The 13714-nt window shown below is 62.2% G+C and overlaps 1 protein-coding gene across 2 annotated transcripts; it reads right to left on the bottom strand.

Annotated features, from left to right (window-relative positions):
- Positions 1-2: 2 nt before the first annotated feature.
- Positions 3-9276, bottom strand: SEMA4G (semaphorin 4G). 2 transcript variants are annotated; one of them, XM_075026256.1, is made up of 15 exons: positions 8685-9276; positions 7330-7478; positions 6705-6785; positions 6521-6619; positions 5227-5320; positions 4865-4978; positions 4520-4686; positions 4201-4370; positions 3907-4051; positions 3605-3827; positions 3403-3518; positions 2896-3047; positions 2628-2689; positions 1260-2537; positions 3-1047 (listed from the first exon to the last, which is right to left on the bottom strand). In XM_075026256.1, exons 1-14 carry the CDS (start codon positions 8968-8970, stop codon positions 1684-1686), a joined length of 2712 nt encoding a protein of 903 aa, XP_074882357.1. In that variant the 5' UTR covers positions 8971-9276; the 3' UTR covers positions 3-1047; positions 1260-1683. The 2 variants fall into 2 exon arrangements, with proteins under 2 accessions (XP_074882357.1, XP_074882358.1); XM_075026257.1 differs by having other exon boundaries at positions 6-1047; positions 6705-6767.
- Between the last annotated feature and the right edge of the window lie 4438 nt (positions 9277-13714).

A 13714-nucleotide genomic window follows, 5' to 3' on the forward strand; every position in this document is an offset into this window, starting at 1 on the left:
CACAGAGACACGCTGCCACGCCACAACCAGACAGAGCCGCGTTTATTGCCAGGGGGCATGTGGGGCTGTGCACGAGGGGGTGCCAGACACAGAGGGCAGTGCCCCTCCTTGGGGGGGGTGGTGTGTGCTTGGGGGGTGGATTGCCCCCCCCACCCCCTTGCAACAAAAACAAGGGTGGGGGCAGGATGGGAGAGCCCAGGCATCCAGCTCTTGCCTTTTCTCAATAAGCCTCACTCTTCTGGGGCAGGAGGGCCAGGGCTCCAGCCCGTTAGGGACCCCAAGGGCTGCCACCCCCCTCCTGCCCCCCCTGCAGGGCTGAGCTTCAGGCAATGTCCTGATCCTGGAGGTGCCAGTAAGGAACACAGAGGGGGGGGACACACACCCCAGCAAGTCTGTCCCTCCCCGGCTTCTCCGGTGTCACCGCCTTGTCCCCAGGGTGTGAGATGCTTTTGTCACCCCAGTCCCTTGGGTTCCCCCAGGAGGTGGCAGGAGCAGAGGTAGTTGGGGGGATTTAGGGGCAGTGGCTCCCCTGGAAAGTGCCATGAAAAGCAGGAGGCCCCAGAGGGAGGCAGGTCCTTGTCCAGGGCTCCTCCTCACTGTGTAAGGACACTTCCCCTCCCACATGTCCCACAGGGGACAGGGCTGTGCCTGACCCCCAGTTCTCCAATGGCACCATGCAGGAGGGCAGAAATGTGGTGCCCGGGGCTGTGGGGGCACTACGGACATCGGGGGGTGGGGGGGGGATGCGAGTGCTGCACTGGTCCCTCGTCATGCTGTGGGGCATGGCAGTGGCTGCCAGTGCATCTTGCTGCCTGCTGCTGCATCCTGCTCTTCCCCTGCAGCGCCTTGGAGAGAGGGGCCAGAGCCCTGTCAGGGTTGGAGGCCCTGGGGGTGCCACCTCCCCAGGGCACCAGCCCTGAATTTCACCTGGGGCCTCCTTGCAGGGGCCACGTGCTGCTCCATCAGCTGCTCTGGGGCATTCGGGGACATGGTCTCCTTGCCCTGGCTCAGTCCCTCGCCGAATTGTCCTCTCCCGGAGAGGAAACCCTGGGGGGACAGATGTGGGAGAGCGGGCAGGGGCTGGCAGCCACCGAGGCCACCCCCCACAACGTGAGATGTGTCTGAGGCTCCTCTCCTGCCTGTGAGCAGGCAGTTGGAGGAAACCCCCCCGGGCCCCACGCCAGGAAGGGACCCTGCACCCTGCGAGAAGTGCAGGAACCTTGAGCAGCCCCCAGCCCCGCTCCCTGCTCCTCACCCACCTCTCAGCAGCAGTCCAGCTCCCATGCGCTGAGGGATGCCCAGCGGGGCAGGCCAGAGTCCACGCATCCACAACAGCATCTCTCATGCCTGGACGGACGGACAGACAGAAACTCTCCCTCCCCACCCTGGTGTCCACCTTCAGCCAGGCGCCAGCTCCTGCCTCCAGCTCGTGGCCACCGTTGGTGGGTTTTTATACATAAATAGAGCTCCCAAATTTAAATAGATTATTTTTCTTTTTTTTTCTTCTGTACAGCAAGTCTCAAAAGTGAGTGAAAAGCCAAAGGAACAGCCGAGCCCGGGCCCGGCCCGGCTCTGCCATCCAGGAGGTAGTTTTGCCTGAGTCTTGTAACACTGCTGGCAGGGGGTGGGAGAAGGGGCCGGAGGGCAGGAGGGTCCCGCTGGCAGGACCCCCCCCTCCAGCCCCTACACGGAGCTCTCGTCCAGCTTTTCCACCAGCTGCGTGTGTTTCCGCTTCTCCAGGATCTTGCTGAGCTCCTCGGTGAAGGATGCGCTGTAGAGTGGCGAGGCCAGCGGCTCCTCCTGCTGCTGCAGCAGCATGTAGCTGTTGCCGTTCATCTTGCGGAGCACGTTCGGCAGAGCCCCCACGCCGTTGGTGAGCTCAGCCGGCAGCGGTGGCGGCGGCGGCAGCGGGGGCACGGCAGCTGGCAGCTCCTTGACTGGGGAGGTGGCAGCCGTGGGCGCCTCGCCAGGGATGATCCGCAGGCAGCCGTCGGGGTAGGTGAGCTCTTCCTCCTCCTCCTCCTCCTCCCGGCGGCCCTTGCGCAGGCAGTTGGCCGAAACGGTCTGCAGCTCCACGCTGGCTGGCCGCGGCTCCCCCAGGACGTACTTGCCCTTGCGCTTCTCCAGGCAGGACACGTAGAGGAGGATGGTGCTGAGCACAGCGCACAGCACCACCAAGGCGACGATGGCGGAGACATAAGCCACCTTCATGTCGCCGGCTGCCTGGCTGGCGGCGTGGGGCCGCGAGGCAGCCGTGGGGCCGCGAGGCAGCTCGGGCAGCACGGTGAGGCTGTAGGCGGCCAGCAGCGTCCGGAGACCCCGCTCCTCCCCGTAGCAGCGGTACTCGCCACTGTGCTGGGGCAACGTGTCCGTCACCAGCAGCCCGTCCACCCCAACACGCAGCCGGTCCTGCCCCGTGCCCGGCGCCTCGCTGCCATTCAGCAGCCAGACGGCTCGTGCCAGGTTGGAGTGCTGGTCGCAGGGCAGCAGCACGTCGTCCCCCTGCAGCACCGTCCGGTTCTTCCACGGCAGGGAGCCTGCGGGGACACAAACTGCCTCGCACCCACCTCAGCCACCCTAAGGGACGCTGGCATCCCCCGCCGTCTTGAGGGGTGGCGCAGACTCACCCCGCCCAGAGCTGCTCCGGCATCCCTCGTTGCCGCTCTGAATGTCCTGCACCAGCCCTGTGCTGCAAGACATGGGGGGCTTCAGCCATACAGCCCCAGCTGAGCCCACGCTTACAGGGTCACGGCCACCGGGAGACCCGCTGTCAGATGCCAGATCCTCAGGGGTGGCACTGGGGCCACTGTGCCATAGGGTGATGTGCAACAGCATGGGATGGGGCAGGTGGAAGGCTCGTGGGGACCCCGCCGGGGACGGCCAGCCCGTCTCTACCTGTCTGCGGTGGCGGTGGCGCGGCAGGCCCTGCCGTCCCAGGCGCAGTAGGGGTCCCGGGCGAGGATGCAGTCGTAGCAGGAGGCGTACCTGGCGCAGGAGGCCAGGGGCACCTGCAGGATCCCACTGGCTGCCCCCACGTACAGGCTCCTCTGGGGGGAAAGGGCTGGCTCAGCACTGCCCCGGCATGGTGCAGCTGGGCTGTGGGGTGCCCCATAGCACCCAGAGATCCCCCCCAGTCCCCCAGCGCAGCTCTCCCTTGGCGGGGGTGGACAAGGAAGGGCCCCCAGCTCCAGTCGGTGCCGACGGTGGCAGCTGGCACCTGGCAAGGAGGTGGGGGCCAGGCTGGTTCCTTTCCCCAGGCTGCCCCACTGGGCCCTAGCACGTATCCCAAGCTGGGGTGACCCAGGAATCATGTCCTCCCTGCTCCCCCAAACAGCCCAATGGCAGCTTCGCAGCACAAACGTGCCCCATGTGTGGTGTCCCCTGACTTCTTCCATCCCTCACCTGGGCGTGGGAGATCACCAGGCTCTCCACAGGCTGCTGGTCCCCAAACACCTGCACCTCCTCCACAATGTGGATGCTGGAGCCCACCACCACGGCCTTGTGGATCCAGCCATCTCCTGGAGAGCAAGAGCAGGGGGTTAGGAGGGAGTGTGGGGTGTCCCCTCTGCCCAGCAGAGACCCAGCAAACTCATCCCATGCTCACCCGTCCCCATGAAGAGCACGTCGTAGGAGCGGCCGTCGAGGGCCCGCACCCTGTCCACAGCCAGCTGGCTGTATACCACGCTCTTCTTCACGAGCAGCGGCTCCCCGCCGGCCGGCTTCACCTCCTCAAACATGAGCGGGTGCAGCTTGATGAAGTCCAGGACACTGTTGGGCAGGTCCTGTGAGGAGTTGTAGCCCTTCCTGCGGGAGTGGTCCGTGATGCACTGCCCGGGGGGAGATGAGGGTCAGGGGGGGGATGTGGTTGCCCCATGCCCCCCCCGCTCCACACCCCCGGGCACTCACAGAGCCAGGCCGGGGCTCAGGCACCGCACCGTCGTAGCGGGACCACTTGCGAGCCGAGTCCTGGTACTCCATGTAGGGGCCCTCAAAGGCATGCTGCACCGACGAGATGCTGTAGCGGCACACGGCTGAGGCCTCCATGGTCCTCCTGGGGGGCAGAGCCCCACCTGAGCCCGGGCAGACACACAGGTGCCCCCCACCAATGCACCCCCAGGTGCCCAGCACTCGACCGTCTCTGGTCCCCCATGCTGCAGAATGTTTGTTAGCCCCAACCATTTTGACCGCTGCCCCACTCACCACTGCGCTGAGAGTGTGAAGGCGGCATAGAAGACAGTGCTGGGCCAGCCACCCCCGTCCAGGCTGCAGATGCTGCGCAGGACCTCGTAGTAGGGGATGTAGCAGACCAGACGTGCCTTCATGAAGGACGTCCATTTGCGCTGCAGGATCTTCTTCCCCCCCACGTCGCTCTGGGACAGTGCAGGGAGCATTTCTGCACAGGCTGCTGGGGGTCTGTGTGCCCCTCTGCCTGTGCCTCAGTTTCCCCCAAGGTGCGAGCACACAGCCCCTGCACCGGGAGGAGCAGCGCTTGGCTTCCTGTGGCCAGGGACATGCCTACCTTGCAGACACGGGCCACCCGGGCCACCCGGGCCACCTGGTTCTTGTCAAAGAAGGACGTGGTCTCCTCACCCGCCCGCTCCGTGAAGAAGTAGTAGATTTTGTCATCGTCGCCCACGGGGCTGTCCTTGCTCTCCTGGACCAGCACAGAGGCCACAAACTCGGCATCTGGGAGACGCGGAGCGAGAGGTGCAGATGAGGGATCCCTCTGTGCCTTGGTTTCCTCTCATGGCAAACCACACAGGACCCCAGGGCCACCCCCTACCCCTGCTCCACACTCCCCAAGGCGATGCACAGAGTACCATGGCCCACAACGCGTCCCAGGGGGGACACAGGGACGTCTCACCATTCAGCCAGTGCAGCGGGGACTCCTCAGTCTTCAGTAGCCGCTGGTGCAGGTTCCTCCGGATGTCGGGGAGGCTCCGAAACTCGTAGCGCGTGGCCGTGTACAAGCCACCGTCTGGGCAGGGCAGGCACCCGTCAGCATGGCCCCACACCCTGGGGACAGCAGGGACAGCCCCGAAAGCCCCCAGCATCCCTGTGCCCCAGGCAGAGAAGGAGGAGGAGGAGGACCAAGTCCTGGCTTGCTAAGGCCCTCCCATGCAGAGCCCACCCGGCTGGGGACCCACCCGTGGGGCCACTGGGGAGGGGGCCAGGGTCGGTGGCATCCCACACGTCCCCGCCAAACCTGGGAAAGGTGCCACTTACCCACGATGAGGCCGGTGTAGCCACGGGCAGGGTCATATGGGCACTTCTCCTTGCCTTCTTCAAAGTGGGACGGCAATGTGAACCTGTTGGCATCCTTGAGGGGGACAGGGGACCGGGTTAGACAGGAGGGGACAGAACTGCCTCGCCTGCCAGCCCCAGGCTCTCTTCAGAGGCTGCTAGTGGGCACAAAGCAATGCCCACAGCCGTGCCCTTGTCCAGGCAATACAAACTCCCCCGGCACCCTCCAGCTGGTCAGAAACCACATGGACAGCCAGAGCCCCCAGCCAAGAGCAAGGAGAAGTCTCGGGGGAAGGGGAGGCCCAGTACTCCATTTTGGCATCGTGTGGGCATTAGGCAGGAGCCAGCCAGCACAGCCAACGTTGCCGGGCTGTGCCTGGCCGGCAGACACTGTCCAGCTGGGCTGGGTCCCCCTGCGTGACAACCCCATCACAGCTTCTTTGGGGTTTGCAGTTCAAAGCGCGTCAAATAATGATGGGGCTCTTCCAGCTCCACGGCTCTTCCACCTGACTCCCAGGGTGTGCAATGGCCAAACCGGACTGGCAGCACGGCTGTGGGAATGGGCATGGCCCCTCCAGGCCTCCCCGGCCACACTGGGGACAGCCCCAGACCCCTTTGCCACCCAGCTCAGGGAGGGAGGTAGGCAAAGGGTGGCTGAGTCACCAAGGAGCCACCGCTCTGGAGGTGAAAGTCCCACTGCTGGGGGGATGTGGCTGCCCCCAGCTTCTCTGTCATGAGTCACAGCCACGCGAGGACCCCTCCTCACCTGGTCCAGGAAATCCTTGGGGAGGGGCTGCTGAGTCAGCCCTGCCACCGTCACCCTCCCTGTCACCCTCCCTGCTACCTGCTACCGTCACCCTCCCCAGACACGCTTGCTACTGGCCACCAGCCAGTCTGCAGCCCCGCTTTGGGAAGAGACCCTGCACTGGGGACGAGCTCCAGTGCTGGCACATGCCACCCTGCTTGCGCCACTGAGCCCACGTGTCCCCCCCACGGCACCGATCCCCGCGCCGGCCATCTCGCTATGGGGTCAGAGTCCAACGCTAGCGCCGGGGTGGGGACTTTGGGCACCTGCGTCATGGTGGCTGCATCCCCAAACCGACCCACCCTAGACTGGGCGTCACTCGCCTCCCCCCGCAAGCTGGGGAGGGGTAGGGACAGGGGCAGAAAGGGAGCGGGGCTGCAGGAGATGGTGGGAGAGGGCAGGGGCTGTGCCACTCCAGGGTGGCATGGTGGCAGGGGACAGGTGACAGCCGTGGGGCCGAATGGTACTCACGATGGAGGCGCAGAGTGGGTGGAAGGCGTAGGTCCCACAGGCGTAGAGGTGGGTGCTGTTCAGCCTCTGCAGAAACCGCACGTGGTTGAAGCATTCAGTCTGCGGAGAGGGAGGACAGGCATTACCACCCGGGGAAAGTGGCAGTGGCCCCCTCCAGCACCTGGCACCCACCCACCAGCTCTACCTTGTTGTTTTTGCCTTTCTGCAGGCAGTCCATCTGCTTCTCCGGGGAGGCTTCCCAGTGGATCTGCAAGGGGAAGAGGGACTGCCACTGTGTGACCCTCCACCACTGCGTGGTCTCCCCGTCACTGCAGGCTCCAGACTCTGCCAGAGCTGTCAGAGATGCTAAAATCCTCTTTTATTTAGAGAGGGGACAGCTGCTCAGAGCACGAGATAGCACCCTGCCTGCATCCCCCCAGCCCGGGGCGAGAGCGGTCCCACACCCTGACCTGCAGGCAGAAACCCCAGAGCACCTGCAGGATCCTGGAGGATTTTGGGGTGTCCTTCCCAGGGGGAACAAAGGGGTGTGCTTCCCCCCCTGCCCCTCATCCTGCCAGGTTGTCCCTGAAGCAGGGATCTCTGAGCTTGGGGACATTTCCCACCACTGTCCCCACACTGCCTGGCTGGGGAGAAGGACCAGGCATCCACAGGGGACCTGGGGACAGACCTGGGGACAGCACCTCCAGGCCAGACCTGAGATGGCGACCGGGAGGATGAGCAGGGATAGGGTGGCCATGATTCGGGCAGACACTGGGCAGCGTGGGACAGGAGAGGACAACCAGCCGGCAGTGGCCAGAGGCTGGGCTCACCGTGCGGTGGGAGCCATCGGCCACGTCACTGGAGTTGAGGGCGAAGATGGCTCCCCTGGCGCCCACGTAGAGGATGCCCCGGTCTTCCTCCAGCAGCAGGGTGCTGTAGTTGAGGGTGTGTGCACTGAAGCGCCGGACGCCCAACAGCTCTGCAAAGGGAATGGGGCGCTGAGGGGGGACCCCGGGGCAGGCATGGCGTGAGCCACCAGGGAAAAGACAGAGGATGGAGCCAGGAGTGAGTGGGAAGGCACCCACCGAGGTTATCAGGCAGACAGCGCTGGGTGTCAGCAGTTATGGCAGGAGGAAAGGAAGAGGGGAGGTTTGGTAGGAGGTGAAGGAAAGGCACTAATTGGGCTCAGGCTCATAGGGTAAATTTCTCCCTGCTAACTAAAATGGCAGCTCGGGGTGGGAGCTGCGACATCCACGCCCAGCACGGACCCACCACCCTGTTTGAGGAACCATTGGAGGAAGCAAAAACACACCAGCAGCAACCTGAGCTCCGAACCAAACCCAGCCAGCTCAAAAGGAAGGATGCAAAAAACCTGAATCAAAACTGCCGTGCAAGGGGACGGCTCCCGCAGCAAGGCTAGGCACTCCCTGCCCACCAAGCCAGAGAAAACATCCAATTTGGGGTGCTGAGAAGTGTGGGGTGGGACTCAGCCCTGGCCAGAGGAATGCCAAGCCAGGCTCAGACCCTCCCACTGCAGGAGGAGAAAGTCCTGTGGGGCTTGGGACTTCGGAGGCAGTTGGGGAAGGAATGACCCCCCCGAAAGGAGGCATTGCCGGGGGAGAAAAGGGCACCACAGCTGCAAATGAAACCCTCTCCCACCATCGAGCGCTGAGCTGGGCTTCACTAACGAGGTCAACAAAGTCGTGTGGATGCCCAAGGCACGATGACATTGCGGGACTGGCTGACACTACAGAGGCTGGAGGCCAAGAGCCCAGTGGCAATTAGAGAAAATCATGGAAGAAAGCTCCTTGCTGACTATCCGGCCCATGAGAGCCCAGCCCGGGTGTGATGCCCAGCTCAGGACACCGTCCAAGGGCTGCTCGGCAGGGCTGGGGACTGGCAAAAGCTGGCTCCCTGCATGCTCTTGTCCCCTCTGACTTTTGGGAAGATGCCTTTGTCCTGCTCCATCCCTTGGGGCACATCGACTCCAGGCACCCAACACCAGACAGACATGCAGGCTCCGATTTCTGGAGCCCAGGGGACTGGAGGTCCCCCTGTAGCCACCCCCCCCCTAATCCTGAGCTCCCAGCTCCAGGGGCTGGCGAAGGCTGGACACAGTCACGATGCACCAAACCTGGTGCCGGCAAGATCCCAAACCTCACCACCAAGACCTGCACCCCCTTACCATCAAAGGTGACCGTTGTCCTGGGGGTGGCATCCAGGTCGGTGGCAGACCGCCGTGACTGGTAGCCCATGGCTGCCGCCACAAAGAGAGCCGTCAGGAGATGGGCCGTGCCTCCGCTCATCTTCCCGCTCCCCCGGCGGGGGCAGCTGCCCAGCCTGCTGCCTCCGGGCTGGCACAGCCGATCCTCGGGATGGGCTCCCCAGCTCCCCAGGATGGGGCTGGCCGCCAAACCCTCCTGAAACACAGAGCACCAGGTCAGACACTCCCACTGTCCCCAGCACCTCATGAGCAAGCGAGCTTGGGAAGGAGCTGGCTGCACGCATGCATGGACGCTTGACCGGGCATGGCCTCAGCCCAGGGATGGCTTCAGGGAAAAGCAAACTCTCGTTTGCCAAAGGGGAAACTGAGGCATAGCGCGAGGCATCGAGCCTGCAGCCAGCACAGGGCAGGGAGGGCAGTCTGAGCGGAGCGAACCCCCGCAGCATCCCCCTGGCTCAGTGTCTGCTCTGTCGCAGCAGCAGCAGCAGCAGTCACTTGCTGAGTGCTTGCTTTGGTTGCTCAGAGGCTCATTTTCCTCCAGGTCTGCTCCGGGCTCCTCCTTCCATCGCTCCCAGCCATCTTCTCCCGCACCTTCCCCTGACCAAAGGACACACTTCTGCGGAGCCAGCTGATCCCCCATTGCATTTTCACACCCGAAAAGCAGGCACATTTACCCCCAGAAGGAGAGAGTGGGGCTCGGGGCCAAGCCCCTCTGCAGGTCTCTTGGTGTGTTGGGGTACCCCAAGCCCCACTCCCCAGAGCAGCTGTGGTGGGACAGGCAGTGAGGGACTCCCAAGGAGCCCAAGGGCTCCGCTACTCCCTGAAAGCACGGCCGGCCATCTCCTGCCGTGTGAGACACTTGTCCCCAAAGTTTTGCCCCTCCTGAAATTACAAGACTCCTGAGGACAGAGGCGCGGGGAAGGATGCTGCAGGCACTCAGCGACGCAGAGCAAAGGAAAACCCATACAGGAGCCGCTTGGCATCTTCATCAAGTCTTTTCAAGCAAGAACAGTTTTTCCCCCCCAGTGTTTTTCCATAAGATTTCAGTTTCTCTTTCATCCCAAGCTGCCTTGAAGCTCAGCATCTATCTCGGCTCTCACTTTCATGCATCCAATCCCTCCTGAATAACCCCCCGCCTCTCCCAGCTGCTTCGAGCAAAGCCACCAGTTCATTTTGCAGGCGCTAAGGAGGAAGGAGACCTCCCCATAAAGTGAACAGCACCTATATGTTTGCTTAGGGTTGGGGTTTTTTAATATATATACAAACCAAATACCTGACCCTGTAGAGAAGCTGTTCAAACACGCTTGTTGCAGACGATCTCCCTGAAGGAAATACCTCGCTGGGTCTCAGGCAGAGGGGAGGTAAAACCAAAGTGAAACGAAAGTGAAAAAGGCTTCAGGGCTGAAAAGGAGAAGTGAGAGGCTGGATGTAGGATCCAGCCATAGTCCTGGAGCCTGCATTAAACTGCTGTTTCCTTCAGAGGGGGGTTCAGACCCAGACCTTGCACCTGCACTGGCTGCTGCCCTGGAGCATCCCAGGAACGGGGCAGAGGGGAGATGTCCCCCCCTGCCTCGCTGCCCCCCAGGCACCGGCCCAGCACAGAGCACCTATACAGCACCCAGCCCCAGGAGTGTGCAGGGTGCTGCCTGTGGGGCTGAGCTCCCCAGGGAGCAGAGGACAGCACCCCAGAGCATACTCCCTCCAAAGAACGTCTGTTCCCAGGACAAGCCCTGTCTGGACCAAAGGTCTCCTCAAGAGCGATGGGCCTGGCAGGGTGATGCAAAGTGGGTGAGTGGGAATGGAGGTCAATGAGAAAGAAGTTGCTTTGGTGGCACCATGTCTAGCATGAGCCAAAGCCACCAAGGTTTTTGGGCAAAGCAAGCAGCAGGGTCACATCTGGAGCACCAAATCACCTGAAACTGCTCCAAGCAGCCCCATGCTGACCCTTCTCCATCCCACCAGCGGGACTGGGGCCACCATGGCAGCTGCGAGGACCCTTCCCCAGGCCTCCGCACAGGGACACGAGCCCAGAATCACGCACAAGCCACAAGAGCTGCCATGCACCTGGGCTGGGAAAGCAGAGGGGAGGAGAAACTTTCTTACAAGAAGACAAACAATGATCTCTTAATAAATGAGTAACAGCCCTGCAAGCTGCCTGCACGCTGCCAGACATCCTTGCCTTATCTCCCCCGAACAAACAAGCCCTGAACTTTGCCTGCTGCCCGGCTCTGGGTGCGATGGGGATTGGAGCTGGGAGTGCAGCCGGGCAGGGAGGCAGGGATGTTGCTTATCACAGGACAAGTGCCACACTGCGAGCCAGCCCCGGCTAACATTTAACCAGCGTGAGCACCGAGCCAGCACAGGGAGGGGAAATAAAAATAATAAAGCAAGCTGTGGGGCTGTGCAGGGTTTCTAGGTGGGCAGGGGGAGCAGCCTCCCCTGCCGCTGAGGCTGGGCTCCTCTGCTTCTTCCAGGGGAGCAGCTACACCTGTTTCCAAAAGCTCCTTTGCCCAAGATCAGATGTAACTTTGTCCTAAAGGACATTTAATCAGTTAGCTGTAAGAGGCAGTTAATATTTTACTCAAAGGGAAGGGCTGCTCCGAGCTCCTCTTTATTTTTTTTATTTTTTTCATTTTTTATTTTTCATACCTAGTGTGGGGGAGAAAGAGCAAGAAGGAACTGAAACCATCCTTGGCCCCACTCAGATAGTCACCATGGGCTGCAGCCACACCAAACGCTCCCAAACCCATCATTTCTCCCTTGAAAGGGTGCAAGTTCAAAGCTCGGGGTGAAGGCGAGGGCCAGGGTGGGAGACAGGGGAGATCTTGGTCCATGGGACCCACCGGTTGGGCTGGGGGTGGCTGGATTGCTGAGGCCTAGCCCTTCCATGGGAAACAGGGAAAAGCCAGGAGGGGAAATGCCACAGAGAGCTTTCTCTGGGGGAGGGACACAAAAGGGGGGGAGGAAGAGGCTGAAAAGCAGCAGCAGCTCCAATGAAATCTGGGGTTTAAGAGAAAACAGCCCAGAGAAGCCCACCCCATCCCCAGGAGTGAGCTCCCAAGCCCCTCAACACCTCACCTACTTCCCAGCACAGGGGGGGCTGACATAGGACCCAAAATCTGGACCCAGCTCCCGCCCCAGCCAGTGACGCTGAAGGAGAAGGTTGGTGGAGGCAGGATCTGGCCACGGGGCTGACAGTCGCCCCGAGAGCAGGGCGAAGCCAGGAACCAGCTGCTCTAATGGCAATGTCCAACGTCCACGGGGGTCAAAGCCCACCCTCCTACCGCCGGCTACCAGTGCTCCTGTGGGATGCAGCCACGGCTCCCAGCAGAGCCAGGCAAGCCCAACCCAGGCACCAGCTCCCACCAGCGGGACAGGTTTGCTGGTCCCCAGGGAACGCCAGGAAAGCAGCAGGGCGGCAGAGGTGTGCAGGCGTGCATGAGCGTGCAGGGGAGCGAGCGAGCAAGCGAGCCCCGGTCAGGTCTGACTGGGTTTACTGGGTCACGACGGAAGCTGTGCGAGCGTGACTGTGCCGGCCTCAGCCTCCCACCAGCAGCCAGCCAGTGCAGCACACCCAAACGAGCCGGCCCAGTCGGCACCTCCTTAAAATCCCCACGACCAGTGTCTCTGGAGGCACAAAAAGCTTTTGATGAGTGAATTTCCCGGCGGCAGGTCTCACCAACCTGGATCGGGCCAAAGAAACCAGCCAAAGCTGCCGCACCCCTCGACAGCCGCTGCACCGGGAGCTTCTGCTGGCCACAGTGGCCCTTTTCCGCTGCCCCGCAGTCCTCAAAGCCACGAGGCAGCAAAATCTGGGAGCAAGACTCAGCTGCAAGCTGTGGTGGGGGGAAACTGCGTTGTCAGTGGGGCTGGCAAATATGGAAGGACCTCAGCTGGGGTTTTATGGGCCCCCCATAGCTGTTTCTTCAGCTGCACAGCAGAAAACAATGCCAGCTTTTTAATTTAAAGGGAACCCAGGAGAAAGAATGGAAACACCCAGTGGGAGCAGACCTTCTCCAGCTCAACCCACCCCAGCATCCATCCTGGATGGCAGGACAGAGATTTGCAGAGCGCAATCGGACGCTTCTCCATCCTGCTGCTCTGTGGACAGCCTGTGGTTGCTCCACCAAGCTCTAGTAAAGCACAAGCAGGCTCCCAGAATGGCTGCCAGACCTTTCTCCCCTCCTCGTGGGCTGCCCTTCTTGGCATCATGCATTCCTACAAGCAAGGGCTGCTGGCTTCCCGGTGGGGACCAGGATTTCCATCAGGTCTCCTCCGGGTTATGGGGTTGCAAAACAGCCTTAACAAGACTCCTGGCAGCGACTGCACCAGGAGACACCGTTTACACCTTGCTTTTTCATGGCAGCCAGCCCAGGTGCTCCAAACCCCGCACAGCCGATTCAGCTTTACTCACTGGGGCCAAGCCTGGCCCGTGACCCCCCCCGGCCCCCTTAGCTCCCCCGCCACCCGCTCCCCCAGCCATGTTCCCACTGGCCCAGCACCATTTTACCCACCCAGGGACCCACGTGAGTTGCCCTTGGGTTCAGCCAAAACAGCCCGACCCGTTCCCGGTGCAGGGCTGGGGGGAAAGGCGCCCGCCCCAGGGGATGAGGTGGAGAGAGCTCCCGGCTCCCAGGCGTGGGAATGAGCCAGGGAATTACGGGAAAAGAGCCATCCAGCGAAAGGCGAGCCTGGCCCCTGCCTGGCTGCGAGCGTGGCACGTTTTGGGCCCCCCCTCCCCGGAGCCAGCAGACCTTCGGTGGGAAATCCTGCGAGATGTGGGAAGAGGAGCAGGGATGGAGGTTGCCAGGCAACTTTAATTCAGCCCTTGACGAACTTCCAGCACTTTGCTTCTGCTGCGGAGCCCAACCAGCAAATGATAAAACATCAGGTCCACCTCGAGCCCATGGTTTCCATCCGTCTGTCCATCGCAGAGGCTTGCTCATGGCCTTGTGCCTGGGCACCCCCCCGCCCCCAGCAGCATCCCCGAA

Source organism: Buteo buteo, chromosome 4 (genome assembly GCF_964188355.1).
Source record: "Buteo buteo chromosome 4, bButBut1.hap1.1, whole genome shotgun sequence".
NCBI classification, from domain to species: Eukaryota; Metazoa; Chordata; class Aves; order Accipitriformes; family Accipitridae; genus Buteo; species Buteo buteo.